This window comes from Rhipicephalus sanguineus, chromosome 4 (genome assembly GCF_013339695.2).
Source record: "Rhipicephalus sanguineus isolate Rsan-2018 chromosome 4, BIME_Rsan_1.4, whole genome shotgun sequence".
Lineage (NCBI taxonomy): Eukaryota > Metazoa > Arthropoda > Arachnida > Ixodida > Ixodidae > Rhipicephalus > Rhipicephalus sanguineus.
In genome coordinates, this window is record NC_051179.1 from 26691368 (window position 1) to 26708035 (window position 16668).

The 16668-nt window shown below is 48.1% G+C and overlaps 1 protein-coding gene across 1 annotated transcript; it reads right to left on the reverse strand.

The window, feature by feature from the left end:
* Positions 1-13927: 13927 nt before the first annotated feature.
* LOC119389276 (solute carrier family 22 member 7) lies at positions 13928-15883 on the reverse strand. The gene has a single exon (XM_037656478.1). It carries the CDS (start codon positions 15881-15883, stop codon positions 13928-13930), a length of 1956 nt encoding a protein of 651 aa, XP_037512406.1.
* Between the last annotated feature and the right edge of the window lie 785 nt (positions 15884-16668).

The window sequence follows — 16668 nt, forward strand, 5'->3', positions numbered from 1 at the left end:
CTCATTCTACCAGGATTTACCTTGCCAGGAGACGGTTTTCTTGTGAGCAGCTGGGATCGTTGCGGCACCTGGCGGGGAAAATCCCAACCATGCGCTTCCTTTTACGTGGCCTCTGAGATCAGCCTCGGCAATGCGACGAAATGCAAACGCAATTCAAGGAATACACTAGGGTACACGAACGCCGACGTACAAGAACTAATACCAGACACCTAAGTCAACGATTATGGTCGCCGCCATATTTCTTATTTTCTTACGCGTTTGATATTGTAGACCTGAAAAGAAGCTGTCGTAAGTGTTGCGTAACAAACAGACACAAAGAGATGTTCCGACCCGCCGTGGTCGTCGCAAAGCGGTAACGGTGCTGCGCCACTGCGCACGCCTGGGTCTCTGGTTCGGTCACCTGTGTTGGCTGCCACTTTCCGATGGTTGTGAAAAGCAAGACTGCGCTCGTGTATATATAACCTGCCTTGAGTGCACCGTAATGAACCCCATGTGGTCAAAATTGTTTGAGAGCCGTTCACTGCAAGGTACCTCATAATCCAGTGTGGAGGTTCAGGATCTCAAGCGCCATAATTCGTTTATAAAAAAGTATTTCTTTTTTAACCTTCCGTACTATGAGAAAGTTGTCAGCGTATATGTGGATGCCAAATGTTGGAAATACACTGTGAACGAAAAGAGATGAACTCTGTAGGATCACCTGCCTGAAACAGGTCCTGGCTGACGTTTTCGCTAGAGAGCATATACCTTTGTCAAATGCCATATTGCTGCAGTTGACAGGTTAGCATCATCCTAGCCGCGTGACTACAATTAACCGCGTGAATCGTATCAGTCAAGGATCGCAAGGATACTGTTAGACGAACATGAGTCTACATCTCAACGCTTCTAAGGCCTCTTAATTTGAAGGACTGCGCCCGATGTAACCCCTCATTTATCCGTTGTGAGGAATTACAGCGACCGAGATGGCACTCGAAGTGGTTCTCAACGCGCAGGAGCTTGCCTTGGGCCTGCAGTCGAACGGAGATCTTGCCAAGCACTTTCTGCAAATCACCGCCTGGGACAAAGACAGCGGGAAACCGGACGAATATCTGGGTAAGGCCCAATGGCTTCAACTGCAGCGAGCGTTGATTGGCTGGTGGCAATTGCGATTTATGCTGGGCGGGGACCTATGGAAGACGTTGGTGAAAATCTCCCCTCCAGGGCGTTTCGTTGCAGCGTGCTTATGATTGAACTCAAACAAGCAGAAAAATAAATGGTTGCGCAGATAGCACAAGGCGCCAGACTTTCGAAATATTTTCGTGGACACTAAAACTTTCTGTTAGTGCTTGTACGTTGTGAAAATAACAGGTGTTCGCTCACTTGATTTATCGCTCTGGAAGTGTCTGTACATAAAAAAGCAACACCAACAAAAAATAAACATGACATATTTCATATTTATCAAACACCTGTGCGCTCTCTCAGGACCTAATGCCCACCTTAGCGATGTATAACAATGATTGATCGTTGCTTTGCCCTGTTTGTCTTGCTTTTGCTATACCGCTGTGAGTGCGCCCGTAATATTTTTTTGAGGCTGCGTAAAACACTTCCGGTGTTGCCGCGCGCAGCAGGGATCCTAGCAAATACAAGTAATCGCACGTACTAGCGAACGTACTAAATCAAATTTTCAAATGTGGCGTAGTAGAAAAACGAGGGCGATGACAGCAGTGCAGCAAATTACGTTGACTCGAGTGCATCATGAGCCTTCAGCTTGAATGTTTTTAGCCATCGATCATCTTTTCATGAGCTCTAATTATCTAGTTATCCGTGCAGTGGTAGCTATCTGGAGCTATCGCTCGCTCGCTCGCTCGCTCGCTCGCTCACTCACTCACTCACTCACTCACTCACTCACTCACTCACTCACTCACTCACTCACTCACTCACTCACTCACTCACTCACTCACTCACTCACTCACTCACTCACTCACTCACTCACTCACTCACTCACTCACTCACTCACTCACTCACTCACTCACTCACTCACTCACTCACTCACTCACTCACTCACTCACTCACTCACTCACTCACTCACTCACTCACTCACTCACTCACTCACTCACTCACTCACTCACTCACTCACTCACTCACTCACTCACTCACTCACTCACTCACTCACTCACTCACTCACTCACTCACTCACTCACTCACTCACTCACTCACTCACTCACTCACTCACTCACTCACTCACTCACTCACTCACTCACTCACTCACTCACTCACTCACTCACTCACTCACTCACTCACTCACTCACTCACTCACTCACTCACTCACTCACTCACTCACTCACTCACTCACTCACTCACTCACTCACTCACTCACTCACTCACTCACTCACTCACTCACTCACTCACTCACTCACTCACTCACTCACTCACTCACTCACTCACTCACTCACTCAGTCAGTCAGTCAGTCAGTCAGTCAGTCAGTCAGTCAGTCAGTCAGTCAGTCAGTCAGTCAGTCAGTCAGTCAGTCAGTCAGTCAGTCACTCCTGCCTTCTTCAGGTGGCATCGAGCTGGGCCTGCACTGCAAGCGGGACCAGTTGCAACACTGGGTGGACGTGGCGCGCTTTCCCGACCAGCGCTTCGAGCGCTGGCACCCATTGGTCGACGTGCCGCTGGTGCCTTGACGAGAGCAGCGGCCTCGCTCCTGCCTCTACGCCCTGCGACAACTCGCCTGCTCTTTCGCTCCCGGCCAGGCTTCTTCAACCAAGCGATGAGAGCCTCTTACATCGATCGAAACGCCTTCACGGCGAAGTCACCGTGACGTTATCTCGCTGTACACCGTTCCATGTCGCCGCGCTGAACTTGCGGGGAGTTATATTCTTCTCAAGAGGGCAAGAAGAGTAGAAACCGTGTCACACGCAACTCTATATGGTATTTCAATTCTATTGCTGTTGAACTTGCCAGTGCAGTTTGCCGCGCGCGATCAACACATCACAGGACTTCGTATTGTATATAGGTTGCGGCTCCAAATGATTTGCATCGACTTTTCATTCCTTATCCGAACGTTCGAAAGTGTCTTGCAGATTCGAGGAAACTGATTAACATATTTAGCGTCACTGTTCTTCGTACAACGATCCACCATCAGTTGTACTTCAAGTTCACTTGGGTCTAGGTCCTTTATGGAAGAAAAAAAAAATAAAAACAGAACATGAGACCGCAGTAGATGCTTCTGCAAACCTAATATAGCTCCTTTCTTGTTGTTGTCGTTGAACAGATGTTAAGATGGAACCTTAACTTTATTACTTCATACGGAAAGCTTAAGATTAACGGAAAAGAATACGAACGATGTGTGCGCCGATATGAGGGTTGTTTCGGCTTGCTGAGAGCTTTACCGAACTTAATGACCGTCTGTGCTCTTCTTCATAGTGAACGTTTGCGTACCTCCACGTTGCATGAGCTGTGCTTAACTTTCACCTTCTTCATGGACTCTCTGCCCACATCACCCATCAGACATCGTCGAGTAGCCGACGAAACGACAGCTTTTGCTTCATATACTATACCTTTCCTTATGTCTTTGTCCCCAGTTCTGAATGTATTCTATGTACGACTAGCCCCGAAAACAGCTCAATGGCGGCCACATTACGTCTCAAGGAGGCTTGGACTCTGCTTCGATGCTAGAGAAGCACAGCAAGCTCGGTGTGTCGCTGACCGCTGCCAGTGTTGCTACGCCGAACTGAACAGAAGGAATGAAGAAAGGGAATTCTGAGGGCTCGTTTTTTTTTTACACAACCTTAAGGAAAACCAGCAGAAATGAAGCCAAAGAAGGTATACGAGACGTTAATTATACTGTTCTAAGTGTATTGTAATAATTGCGATGTGGATGTGAAGAAAGTAAATGGGGACGAAAAGACAACTTGCCGCTGGCAGGAACCGAACCTGCAACCTTCGGATAGGATAGAAGGAGGTACATGATCACGTGGTGACACCACGTATCGGGTGTCGTTGGGCATGATGCGAGGAAGACCAATAGTGCGCTGAATGTTAACGGCATGAAAGTTACCGTAAGCCATAGAGTTTCCTAAGCTTGGCTTGGAAGGAAATATGGTGGTTGTGGTGTCTGATATGAATGCCTTCAGATGCCCCTCCTGTCATTGTGGGAGTGATTTGAAGTCGATAGTTTCGGCTCTCGTTGGCTCAGGGAGCTACGCTGCTGCGGCTGCATGTATGCCTGTCTTGTGAACGAAGCCAGGCTTCGGGAATTATACGGGCTCCGAGAAACCTTGTCAAACTACTGCGTACATTGAGCATCTGTTTGTTAAGGGAGTGAAAATAAAAGCGCTGGCGGAGGGAGGGAGGGGGGCATTTGTATTGAACAACGTTTCATCGGCAGCTGTCGATAAATATTTTATATGGCGTCGATAAACTTGTAATATATGCCGTCGTTTATCACTATCGAAATGTACTGGAGAATACGAATGAAAAAAAAATGTGCTAATTGGTAACTTCATGTACATTTCATTTCCTTGGAGCAGTGTCAAAAAAGTCACACTTTACAGCTCTTTACTGCTGGTGTTGCTGTGCATATGCGAACGCAACAATCTGCAGAGCCTCTAAACGTTTAGTGAATCAGCCTGCCCAGATTTAAAAGATGTGGCTCTAGCCTACGAGGAGTTTCTTTCGTCTATTTCACATGCTGTACTCCGCTTCCGAAACGCACAATATCATACTTTACGAAACGTACTTCTAGGAATTTTGCAAACGCTGAGGTATTTGAGGTTTATTATATCCGCAAATGCGATCGCCTGCTCTCTTAGTAATGCTCACTATTTATGGCAACACCGCCACAACCATACGAGAAAGTTACTTGAAAGAGTGTGTAAAATTTGTGAGAAAATTTTCGCGACTTTGAGAAGAACCGACTCCCCGAGTGTTATTTACGAGCACGGCAAAGTCGAGCTATGTTTGCATCTTGAGCCAGTCAAACAGGGCGTGGAGAACCGCTCTGTGGGTAAATCACAGGAGCCGAGAGAATGAATTATCTCGGCCTTAATTTCGTTCATGTACTAAGTCAACTTGCGTACTTGCGTTGCCATATCCCTGACATTATCTTGAACTGCTCGCTTTAAAGAACCGCGGCGGCTGCATTTTCGATGGAGGCGAAAATGTTTGAGGCCCGTGTACCTAGATTTAGGTGCACGTTAAAGAACCCCAGGTGGTCGAAATTTCCGGAGCCCTCCACTACGGCGTCTCTCATAATCATATCGTGGTTTTGGGACGTTAAACCCCAGATATTATTATTATTATTATTATTATCGCTTTAAAGAACACGACAGGACCCAGCACTAACAAATGTCAAACATTTCCTGGATGGCGATGAACGATATAAGAACATGTGATGCAGTGCAGACCTATGGCGCACTGCGCCATATACAGGGTTTCTTTCTAGCACTAGTGTCTGGTTTTACAAGGTTTTTTTAGCGCCCGTATCGTCCAATTCTTCGTCCCTCTATCGTCTGTGCCACTCCACACATTCAACCAAATATGTTAACGCGCCAACTCGCCCAACGTGTCGTGTTAATCCGAGGTTAGCTTGTTGCGAGTGCGCTTCACCTGACTATAGAATTGAATTTCTTCGGCTAACCGAAAATATATGCAGGTCAGTCCCGTGTATCACGATATGACGTCTGGCGAAGTAAAGACATAAGGCGAAAAGGAATACACATCTGCCTGAGAAGAATATTTATAGACAATTTAATTGTGTCCGGTGCCCGCGAGGATCTGAAGTGGCGACAATGAAATCGCCGTACGGGTTTGACTTTCCGGGTTGAATACGGGTCGCTCGTTCACCAGGTGCACGGTCACAAAACATTATACTATTTCGGCCCTGAACGCCAGGGAAGGTCCACATATTAGAATTTCTTTTCAGTGAATGACATGTTTTAGTTCAGATGATCTACTTGACTTGCAGTATAGGGCAGTAATTAGTTTGTTGAGACGACACAGCTGTACACAATACCTGAAATAATCATGTTGGTAGCGTAGCTATTGAGTAGAAGTCCGGTAAAGAAACCTATTTTACAAAAACAATATAAAAGGCGAAACTTAACGTCTGCGGAACACATACGCTTTGATAAAGGTCTGTGGTTGGATTTAGTAAACTACAGTGGAAACTATAGTAAACTATAAAGGAAAGCATAAAGGTGCTTCTAAGTTCTGCACATCGACGCGTTTCTGTCCCATGTCCGCAGCTTTTCAAGAACAAATCATTTTTGGACGTGTCCGAACTTTTGAATGTTCCAGTCCGCCCTATCCACTCGCCGGCGTTAGCCTCTTCAGCCTTTTGCATCAATCAAAGGCCTGTTAGAGATAACGAGCCCCAACAATTACCGCGTTTCATATTCGCTTTGTGGTCAGTCACTCTGCAACTTATATGGCTGACTCGCTGTTATCGGTTGTGATGAGCCGTTGCGTCTTGCTATAACCTGCCTGCCAGTGGTCGCCGGCGGATAAACTTGTGATTTAATGAGTGTAATCAGTGTCAAATTTAAAGCTAGGTTTTCCAGAAAGAAACGTGACACTGATGTGTGCGTGAGGTTAACTTCCGTATTGTCTAGAACGTTTTCTCCACTCCACTAGGGAAGTGGACCGATGTCCGTGTAATTTGAGAAAGCTTGATTGACGCGCGGCAATGCGTTGACGGCAGCGCACATTCTGCGCCTGTCGATAGGTTTCTCGTGACGCCACGCGCATAGCTTCTCAACGTGCTGGTGCTACAACGTAGCCCATTTGCCGCTGCAGGGCATTGCCGTCAGTGCCAGGATAACACCCGAAGCCCAGCGCGGTGTATTGGTAACACTAACATGACGTCACGGACGCAGCTTCCCACCGTGTTGGTGCCGCTGTGGTTTATTGGTTTTGATGACGTCAGTGCAATCCGTCTATAGACCCGATTATTTTGCATTCGCGTTTACAGCAAGTATAATTACATACAATCCTGAGCTCAGTTATCACCTGCTGGCTGGGGCATCGGGCTTGATTATACGTCACAGTCCATGGCGAGCGAACACTAGCGGTAAACGTGCGATAAGGACAAGCCGGACGCTATCGTAGGACTTCGATCCATCTGATTCGCAGCCCTCGACCAAAGACGGCTGCCCCCTACTTTGGTTCTTAACAACTTTATTGATGGTCCTGCAGAGCTTTCGCCGACCGGGCTTCGAAATTTCCAGCAGCGTAGCCAGAAATTTTTTCCGGGGGAGGGGGGAGGGGGTTCAACCATACTTTATGTATGTTCGTGCGTGCGTTTGTACGTGTGCGTGTATATATAAGCATGCAAAACTGAAAAATTTCGGGAGGAGAGGGGTTTGAACCCCCACCTTCCTGGCTACGCCCCTGAAATTTTCGGTCTATAAGCCACAATATGCTGCTGTACAAGTAAAGATGCTATGTGGGCTAGTTGGTGCGAGTACATGGCTTGTTCGCGTTGCCAGAAACTGGACGAATTGACACAGAAAATTGTCACCCTATGTGTGTCTTTTTCTGTGTCAATTCGTCCAATTCCTGGCAGCGCGTACAAGCCATGTATGCTGCTCTACCACACCCGTTCAGAGCACACTCGAACCCGGTCACTAGCTGCATGAACATTTCATGACAGCTACCGCTGGGCTAGCAATTTGATGGCGTCTCAGATAATGACAATATCGTGGCCAGCGACCAATAAGGACAAGAGTGCGAACAAAACAGTCTCAGCGTTGTCGTTGTTGCTCTTTCGTCCTTACACCCACATAGTGGCGCCCACTCAAAGAAAGAAAAGAAAGAAAAGGATTCCCCCTAGAAGCGTTGCTGTAAAGTCTAGTCTATGCGGTGAGAAGCTTTATTCTAAACTTTAGCTTCGTAGCCGTGTATCTCAATTCAACAGGGTATACTTGACGGGCTTTTGCTATCCGCGCAAGTGAGGAAACAAAAGAAAACGTGAAGTGCTGCGACGTTGTTCCTCTTGTGTGTTTCGCAGCTTCATTTCGTATAGCCTTACGTGTATCATGTAACATACATAGTTAAGAACGACAGAGATCGCACTTGCTGATCTTCTCTCTCACAAAGTCGGACAATAAAGAAACGTTACTACTCCTTCCGAGACGTTCCGGATAACGTTTATTGATTGCTCGAGTTTTGAGTAAAATCCGGTGTCACGCGGTCACTTTCGTTTGCAATCGGGCCCAATCCGGATTAAACTTCTCGATATCGATTGGGTAATTTGCGCAGTGGAGGCAGTCAAGGCCGAGAAATGCGATCACTGTGTGACACTGGTATAATGCATTTAATGGAATTACGTGAGATTGAAAAGGAATCGATGCTCTCTGCACAAGATTGATGTCTAAACCGTAGGAAATATATCACGGTATTTGAACGCTTGTGAAGTCATTTTAATGGGGACGGAAGAGCTTTTCGGCATTGTCAATTCGTCGTCGTTTGGGCAATGGAATGTAAACTGTAACAGCAATGGTAACGACAATGAGACGATCGCGGAGGCGGGGTCACTTGCTAAAGAGAAAGTCCTGTGAAAACGTTTGCTCCTGTGTGATGACGCAGGTAACATATTTTTCTGAAGATGGTGGAAGAGCTGCCACAAGTTCGGCAGGCTTCTATGTGTGCTACTAGCGCTTGAGGAGGGATGGCCACGTTATTCCCGAATCCCTGTAGTTAAGATCTCTACCTCGTACCTCACATCCCTTGAAGTAGCCTCCTTACTACTTCGGTAATCAATGCCCAGACAAATCATTTTAAGCCTGCATGAGCGCAAGAATGTAATGTATGGATCAGCCAGTATATCGTACATCGAGAGGTTTGGCTTTAAAGGACCCCTAAACAACCACTGAAAACACAAAGGACCAGCGCGTTATTCTCTCGTGGCGTTTTCCGTGTTCTTCTTCTCTTTCATTCTTTTACATCCCCTTACCCCTTTCCACGTGCAGGGTAGCAAACCGGAGACTGCTTCTGGTTAACCTCCCTGTCTTTCCTTTCTCCCTCTTCTCTCTCTTCCGTGTTTGGGATAGAATTCGTGACGTCAGCGGTCTGTTCACGCGACGTCACGAGGAAATAAGCTCTCGATTGGTCCATGTGCGAGGGATATCAGTTGTGAATTGTCTACTACCTTGTTTACCACGCCCGTTCAGTCTTGTCTCGCATGAATATCGTGCGCGATCAACTGATTTCACCTCGTTTTGGGCGTTTTGGACTGCGCAAGCGGAGATTACAGCGTGTAGCCGAAAAGCGCGAAATCCTCATTGGCTCAACGCTTAGTGCTGACGTGGTCTGCGTATTTTATGTACTAAGTGGCGAGAATGAGGTAGCGCCTGTAGGAAGGGTAGTGAAGGCAAGAAAGAAACCACTCTCTCGTCTCTGAACTCGGAGTGATTGAGGGGTCCTTTAAAGCGAGGGAATCGACGCATCGCAAATTCTGGAAAATACAAGAACATTATTTTTGCATAGTCATGCCGGATGCGGCATTTCGATGACGAAAAACTCTACGCAGTGAAACACACGAGTAATCTTACCGCGTCTTAAGAGACAGTGCATGGAGTAAGCGACCAAGCAATCAGGAATGTGGTTTAGCTGCGTCCTTACAGACCAGATGCTTTTACTATATTGCACGCGCGTTTAGAACGAGCATAGGCTACATACTTTTTACCCCAGCTATCGCTTGTTGGTGTGGCTAGCACATGGACTGCGGATTTGGTTACGTCACGAATGATGACGCGCAAACACTGGCGGCGAGCCTGCGATAAGGACAGAGGCCGTATTCCATGACGATCACTATCGGCGATTCTCGCACTTTCGCGAGGTTTCGCAAGACTGGCGCCTAATGCGTTCGACCAAAGTTTCCTACATTATTTCCTAGAAGGAACTGCGGCGCTGCGATCGTTCAGCGATCATGGGAATTATGGGTAGGACATGGATTTGCCTAGTCATCGAGCTTGCGGCTTCGCACGCACTTGTGGCTTCGTTTATTGTTGTGTTCTGACTTCTGTTTCGGATAAAAGAACGGTTCACTGTGAACTTCGTGCGCTGATTTGAATTAGCCTAAAAGGGTCAAAGTGGTCAGTGGAACTGGTGAACTTAAGAACGAAGTTTAGGCAAATCAATGTACTGCTCAATATCCCCATGCTGGATGAAGCGTCACGCCCAGCAGCTCCCATAGACACTAGCAGGAGCGTAGCCAAGGGGGAGGGGTTGGAGGGTTCACCCCCCCTCCCCCGCGGAAAATTTTCATTGGGTCGGACCCCCCCCCCCCCCACACACACACAAAAATTTCTGGCTACGCCCCTGGACACTAGCGCCAGATTTCCATCTAGTGTACTATCATGAAAATCTGTGCGTTCGACCGTCTAAGGGCCACACCGGTTTCTCACTGTGCAAACCATGCTATTTGACTGCGGGCCACAAAAATTTGTTTCCCTCAGACCTCAAGACCCCTGGTGCCTCTCTTGTGAAACCTCAAGGCAGTGATTGTGTAGCCGCAAGTGATCGTTTCAGAATATGGCCCCAGACCGGAAGCTATCACCGTCGTTAGGTCCATCAGAACAGCAGCCCCCCGTTTAACGATGGCTGCCCCACTACAGACTATAGGAATTTCGGTTCACACTCAGCCATGGAAAATTTTCTCAGGCCCAAGCATGGATGCTGCAGTAGATGTAGAAATTTTCTACTCCTCGCCAACTACACACTACTCTTAGTTCTGCGTGCTAGGCGAGCAAAAGTAAAAGATGGACAATCTCACGTTTATACTGGTGAAAGGCGTTTATATCTTGTCACGCGAAGTCCCCGTTTGTTCGAGTATATACAAAGTCTATACGAAACTAGCTTATTTACACAACTTATAAGCTCTCAAATGTGAAATTCTCTGACGCTGGACGGGCGCACGAAGCTCGAAAAAGTGTCTCTTGCGACGCGAATGGCAGAGTGTGTGAAATGCTGAAATGTTTGTTGTGTGCGCGGAAGCGACGGTGTCGTAAAACTTGCCTTCCTTCGAAGGCCGTAAAGCCTGTATGCGAATGAACCACGTGAATCTGTTCTCTTCTTTCCTCCTCCCGTGTAATGTAAGCTGTCTATGCACGCAAACTGCAAAGTGTGCCAAAGACTGCATTGCCGTATCAACTCACGACTACTACCACGATTGTGTATACTGCCACGTCTCAAAGCATTGTAACGTTATACGGAATAAACGCTGTTCTATACAGTCCCTCTATGCCCACTGATGCAAACGAAATGTGATTTTTTTTTCTGCTTTCATAGAGGACTTGTATAATGCCGACAGCAATGCGCTGTATTATGTGGTACTTTTTTTTTCACCGTCAGTGGGAAGGATGAGCGCAACCACACTCTGACGTAGCCATTTTGGTGTTCTTACCACGAGTGTGTGCTTGTTGTGATGGTTCTCTAGCGTTCATTGAGTGAAAATTCCACATGCGGACCGACAGCTCCGTAACCACTGTGCAGGGTTTGTGCCTGTATGCGCAGCTTCGGCCTTAAAGCGTATGCGTAAATGTGCCAAATTCAGTACGGCGATCAATGCATCGGCTTCACCTGTGCACTCTGTTGCTTCGTGGTCTTCTGCAGCCAATAGTACGCTTTATTAAGGCGAAATAATTAGGTGCCTCACCATACACGAAAATTGACCGTAGGCGGCGTCGGCATGAACACGAGTGAGGCAAGAAATCATCATCACGCGATGAAATCACCATATGACGCCATCATGACGTCACAGATTTGCGAAGTTTGTGTCGTCATCATGACGTCGCATAACGTGACTTCACATGATGGCGTCACCACATGACATCGTTGCTTGGTTAAAGGTGGACCGATCCAAGAGGAAGTTGAAAACCAGGTGAGTTGCAGAAAGGTTACAATGCCTACGATCTATAGAGGCAGTGCAAATGCCACGTTAGGTGTAGAAAGCTTTCGCAGTCAGAAGGAAGGGGGGGGGGGTGCGTAAGGGTAGGATCAGTACATCGACTGAGAAGAAAAACAAGACTTTCGCCTCCTGGTCGTATTAGGTGAATGCATAAGCGACTCTGTCAGTTTTTCTTATTGTGATAGCAGGTGCCGCAGCTTTGAGCTACGAGCAACACGGTACACTTAATGCGAGTGTCCAGCATCTTTCACAATACTGAACCAACAATAGGACGTCGCCATTATGAGCTGCGTCGCTCATGGTCGCAGCCCATGATCAGTCGACGCATTTATGTCTATAGTGTAAGACCGAAACTGTGTACAAACCAAAACCACGTGGGCGATAGCAGTCGCTTTCCTTGAGCAGCTATGAAGACAATACAAGGGGAACTGACGGCTGAGAAAATCTGGCCCGAATAGCGATCGAACAATCTAGCGTTTCTAGCATTTGTAAGACCACTTCGACCATTCTAGATCATGCAAGATTGGTGTATAAATATAACAGCCTGGTCGCGGAATCGAATCCCGGCCGCGGCGGGCCCATTTTTGGGTGGAGGTGAAAATGTTCCATGCCTGTGTGCTTAGATTTAGGCTCACGTTAAACACCCCCTTGCAGGTGATCGAAATTTCCAGAGCCCTCCACTACGGCGTCCCTCACAACCATATTATGGTTTTGGGACGTAAAACCCCAACAATTATTATAGTGCCACGGCCGCTGGATGGAAATGCTTTTCCAAAACGCAGTCCGGCTGGCCAATGACGCTGCCAAGACTAAAGATCTTGCCCCCGCCTGAGTTAAGGGGGGCTTCGACTGGGCTATACTCTCCCGAACACTGTCTTCCTTGATCGCAGCAAGAAGACAAAATAAACTTTCCTCTCTCTCTTTCTCCTAGCAGAAGTTTTCTTTTCTCTTCTTTAAGTCAGTAGGTCTGTCAAATAAGGTGCATCACTAATGTGCACTTATATGATAAGTAGGAACGACTGAAGTGGAATGTATCGAAAGGTCCATTTCCTTAATAAAGCCAACAGATAATGAAGCCAAGGAAAGCATAAGGGATATATTTCTATTCTTTTTACAGCACAGCTCTTACGGTCGATGTCTGCCGTGTGTCGTAGATAGAAAGTTATCATCATCATGAAACGGCACGCCCTCACCTCATCCTCTTCTTCATCTTCTTCCGCTTCTGCTTCGCTCCCGCGAACACTTGCGCCGATTTGCCCGGCGTAACACCGTGCATATGTTTAACATAAATATGTTGAACAAGTTAAACGTTTCGTCTCTAATATAAAAATGTACTCGTGGCGTGAAGCAAGTAAAACATTTGAAGACGTGTAAATAGATTCAGGTGTGCAGTAATGGGATGCGCGCCCATGCCGCCTAAGAATAAGTACAAGCTGAGCCCACAGAACCGCGTTGCTCGTCATTAACCTATGAAAGAGAGTCGTGCAAGCTGGTTTCCTTTTGAACCGTAACTACTTTTTCTGTGCTAATGTGAATACCGCGCATATTAAAAACTAATGATTAGTCGTTCCTACCTAAGAGAGCTTTGACTAAGCAATGATGCCGAATATCTGATGAAATTTGACAGGATGTACAAGTTTTCGATTTGACACCATCGACACAAACGCGTGTCTGCATGGGAACAAACACGCGAAAGGTGCTTGACCTCAAGGAAATAAGCGAATGTGATTGAACGGAACGCCTTTGCAATATTTTTTCTGAGTGGGACAGTGAGTGCTGTCGGTGGAGCTTGTATTCATTCTTCGCGGTTGTAACCAACAACTAAGTGTTCTGTGCTGAACATGCAGCGCACAAGAAGGAGGCTACGCTGTAAAGGCAGCTGACAAGGAAGCATACGACGTGTTTCATACGTTTTTAAAACAAATGAAATCATTGTGATAAAGAATATAAAAAAATATCCGGCCCGACGAAAACATATCACCGAGTTTCTCACGTCAATATGTATTGTTCACTTAGAAGGCGGATATGGCCCCCAAAAACTATCCAATGTCCGCGTCGGCTTGGGTCATTGACATCGGAACACTTTTCGGTAATCCGAGCTTCTGGCTAAACTTCTGGTCGTGTCGCCTGGGCTTACGAGAAGAATCTGTATTGCTGGCGAGACTCTTTCGACTCTTCCGGTCCTTGCTGCTTCCAGTAGATGCCGCATTGCTGGCGAAGCTCTGTCGACACTGCGGGAGATCGTTGCTACCGGATTTGGTCTTATGATCTGTCGGCTGCTCGAGAGTACGTCTCATGTGTTTCATGGTGGTCCATCTGGAACACGCACCGATCTTGGCCTCTTTAGCCTGCTCGACCATGGTGGCTCGTGGAAGAACCCGTATCACCAGTAGAGACACGAATAGGAGCAACGCGGCGACGGCGAACGCCACGTCTTCACGACCGTCCAGCTGCAGGACAAAGGTCACGGACGCGAACACGGCACCGACGCGTCCGCTAGCGAACACCCAGCACAACGCGCCACTCCTGACGGCCGACGGAAAGAGCTCCATGACGAACACTAGGATGTGAATGAGCATGGCCAGTGACACGCCTCTGGACAGCACGCTGAGAATGTTCCTGACCATGGCCACTCCAGCGCCGGCGGCTGCACTCAGCAAGCAATCGACGACGGCAATCATCACAAAGCAGGTGTTCATCACCGTCACCAGGGCGATGTCTGTAAGCAAGACGTGCATCGCCCCGCACGCCAACAGCGTGGCTGCGACTACGCCATACGGTATCCAAGCCTCGGGGATTGGCGCCGTCGCGAACACGGCAACGTAGTACGAGAACGTCATCGAGAAATAGGCGAAAAACATGGCGAGTGCTCGCCGTCGCAGGGAGTTTGAGTCCAAAATCTCTTTGTCGCTCGCTGTCGGGGAACACGTCCTCGACTTGACCTGTTCTCTGAGCTTGTCCATCAGAGCGGCCGTGCATTGAAAAGGGAAGCCGTTATCTTCGGCAGCCTGCATCATCACGGTCTCGGCCTCTCGTAATCTTCCTTTCGCCACGAGCCAACGAGGCGATTCAGGTGCGGTGAATGACACAGGGAGAAGCAAGGCCGTAGGCGCTAGAAAGACGAGCTGTTTGAGCGACCAGAACATGGGCACGCCTCTGATTAAGATTTCCCAGAATTCGGCCAGCAAGACGCCCACCAAATGCCAGAGGATGACTTGCTGCGGTCTGTGAACGTGGGTCGTCACTTCGAATGGTATCACGACGCTGAAGACTTCGTTCACGGCGGTAATTCCTCCGGCAAGGAAGCGGGCCAGAGCGTATAGATAGTAAGTGGTCGCCAGAAAAGTGCAGACAGTAGTTGTCAACAGTGCTGCAGCGGACGCCACGAGACAGCTCCTCCGACTTAGTGAGTCTGCGTACATTCCAGATGTGACGAGAAATAGAACGGCGCCAGCATACTGCAGTGCTACGACGGCGATCCTTATCAGGCGTCGATGGCACACCAAGTCCCAAGTGCTCACCACCGTAGAATCTGCCACCGTGACGTCGTACTCCCATTCCTTGCAGGATATCTCTCGTGTGTCGTTGGCGGCTTCTGGGGTAGCGTTCAGGCATTCGTTAAACCACCAGTCCGGCTGTGCTTGCATGGCGCTGTCCATCCGTTGCCGGTTTGGAAGATTGAGGTGAACCGGTGGCATGCAACGCTCGTAGACGCGGCATTGGCTAAGTCTTCCGTCGGCTTCTAGCGGTATGGCGATATTCTTCCATTCGGCTGCAGAGATGTTGAAGCCCCTGGGCCGCTTGCACCAGTGGTCCACGTCACTGAAGACGAGGGTTACGATGGAAGTTTGGCAGATGAGCGAAAAAGCTGCGAGGATAAGAAGAACGAACAGGCGCTTCTGGAAGACACCGTAGCCGAAGCCTTCCTGGCAGTCGAAGGACTCACTCGTCCGCAGATCACAGCGAGCGAGGCGTTGCGGAGAGAACAGCTCCATTTACTGGCCCTAGGGTCGTTGAGCGCAGGGTGCGTGGCCTGGAACTATCGTTAGAGAAGAACGCAGAGTAGGACTTAGTCCTAACGAAGCAATTCAGGGCTACTTGTTTGCTTGGATCCTCGAGCTGTGGTTGAACCCACTATTGGGAATGGACCATGAATCACGCAGCAGTATAAGGTGCAAAAAACATTGTTGATCCCCCCGTCATAGGAATTGGTATAACACGAAAGTAATAATAATATGGGGGGTTTGACGTCCCAAAACCACGATATCATTATGAGAGACGCCGCGATGGAGGGCTCCGGTAATTTCGACCACCTGGGGTTCTTTAACGTGCACCTAAATCTAAGTACACGGGCTTCAAACATTTTCGCCTCCATCGAAAATGCAGCCGCCGTGGCAGGGATTCGATGCCGCGACGTTCGGGTCAGCAGTCGAGCGCCATAACCACTAGACCACCGTGGCGGGGCATAAGACGAAGGTAAAACGCGTCCTTACAAAAGTATTTGAATCTTTACTGTACACTGATATAAGAGAGTTTGCTTAATGTCTATTCGTGTTTGGCAGCTATAGCACCGTTTACTGTGGATGCACCGAAGTTGACGCTTGGTGGCACATCTCCATCACGACGAGTAACGTCCATGATCAACGATTAAACAAACTGATTAAACAGTGGTAGGTATAGTAGTTAACGGTGAGAGCGTAATCAGGGAAAGCGGTGCGACAGCCAGTAGAGCATCGGCTAAGGTCGTCATTCAGCGGCATGTTAAAAAGAGTAAACAGAC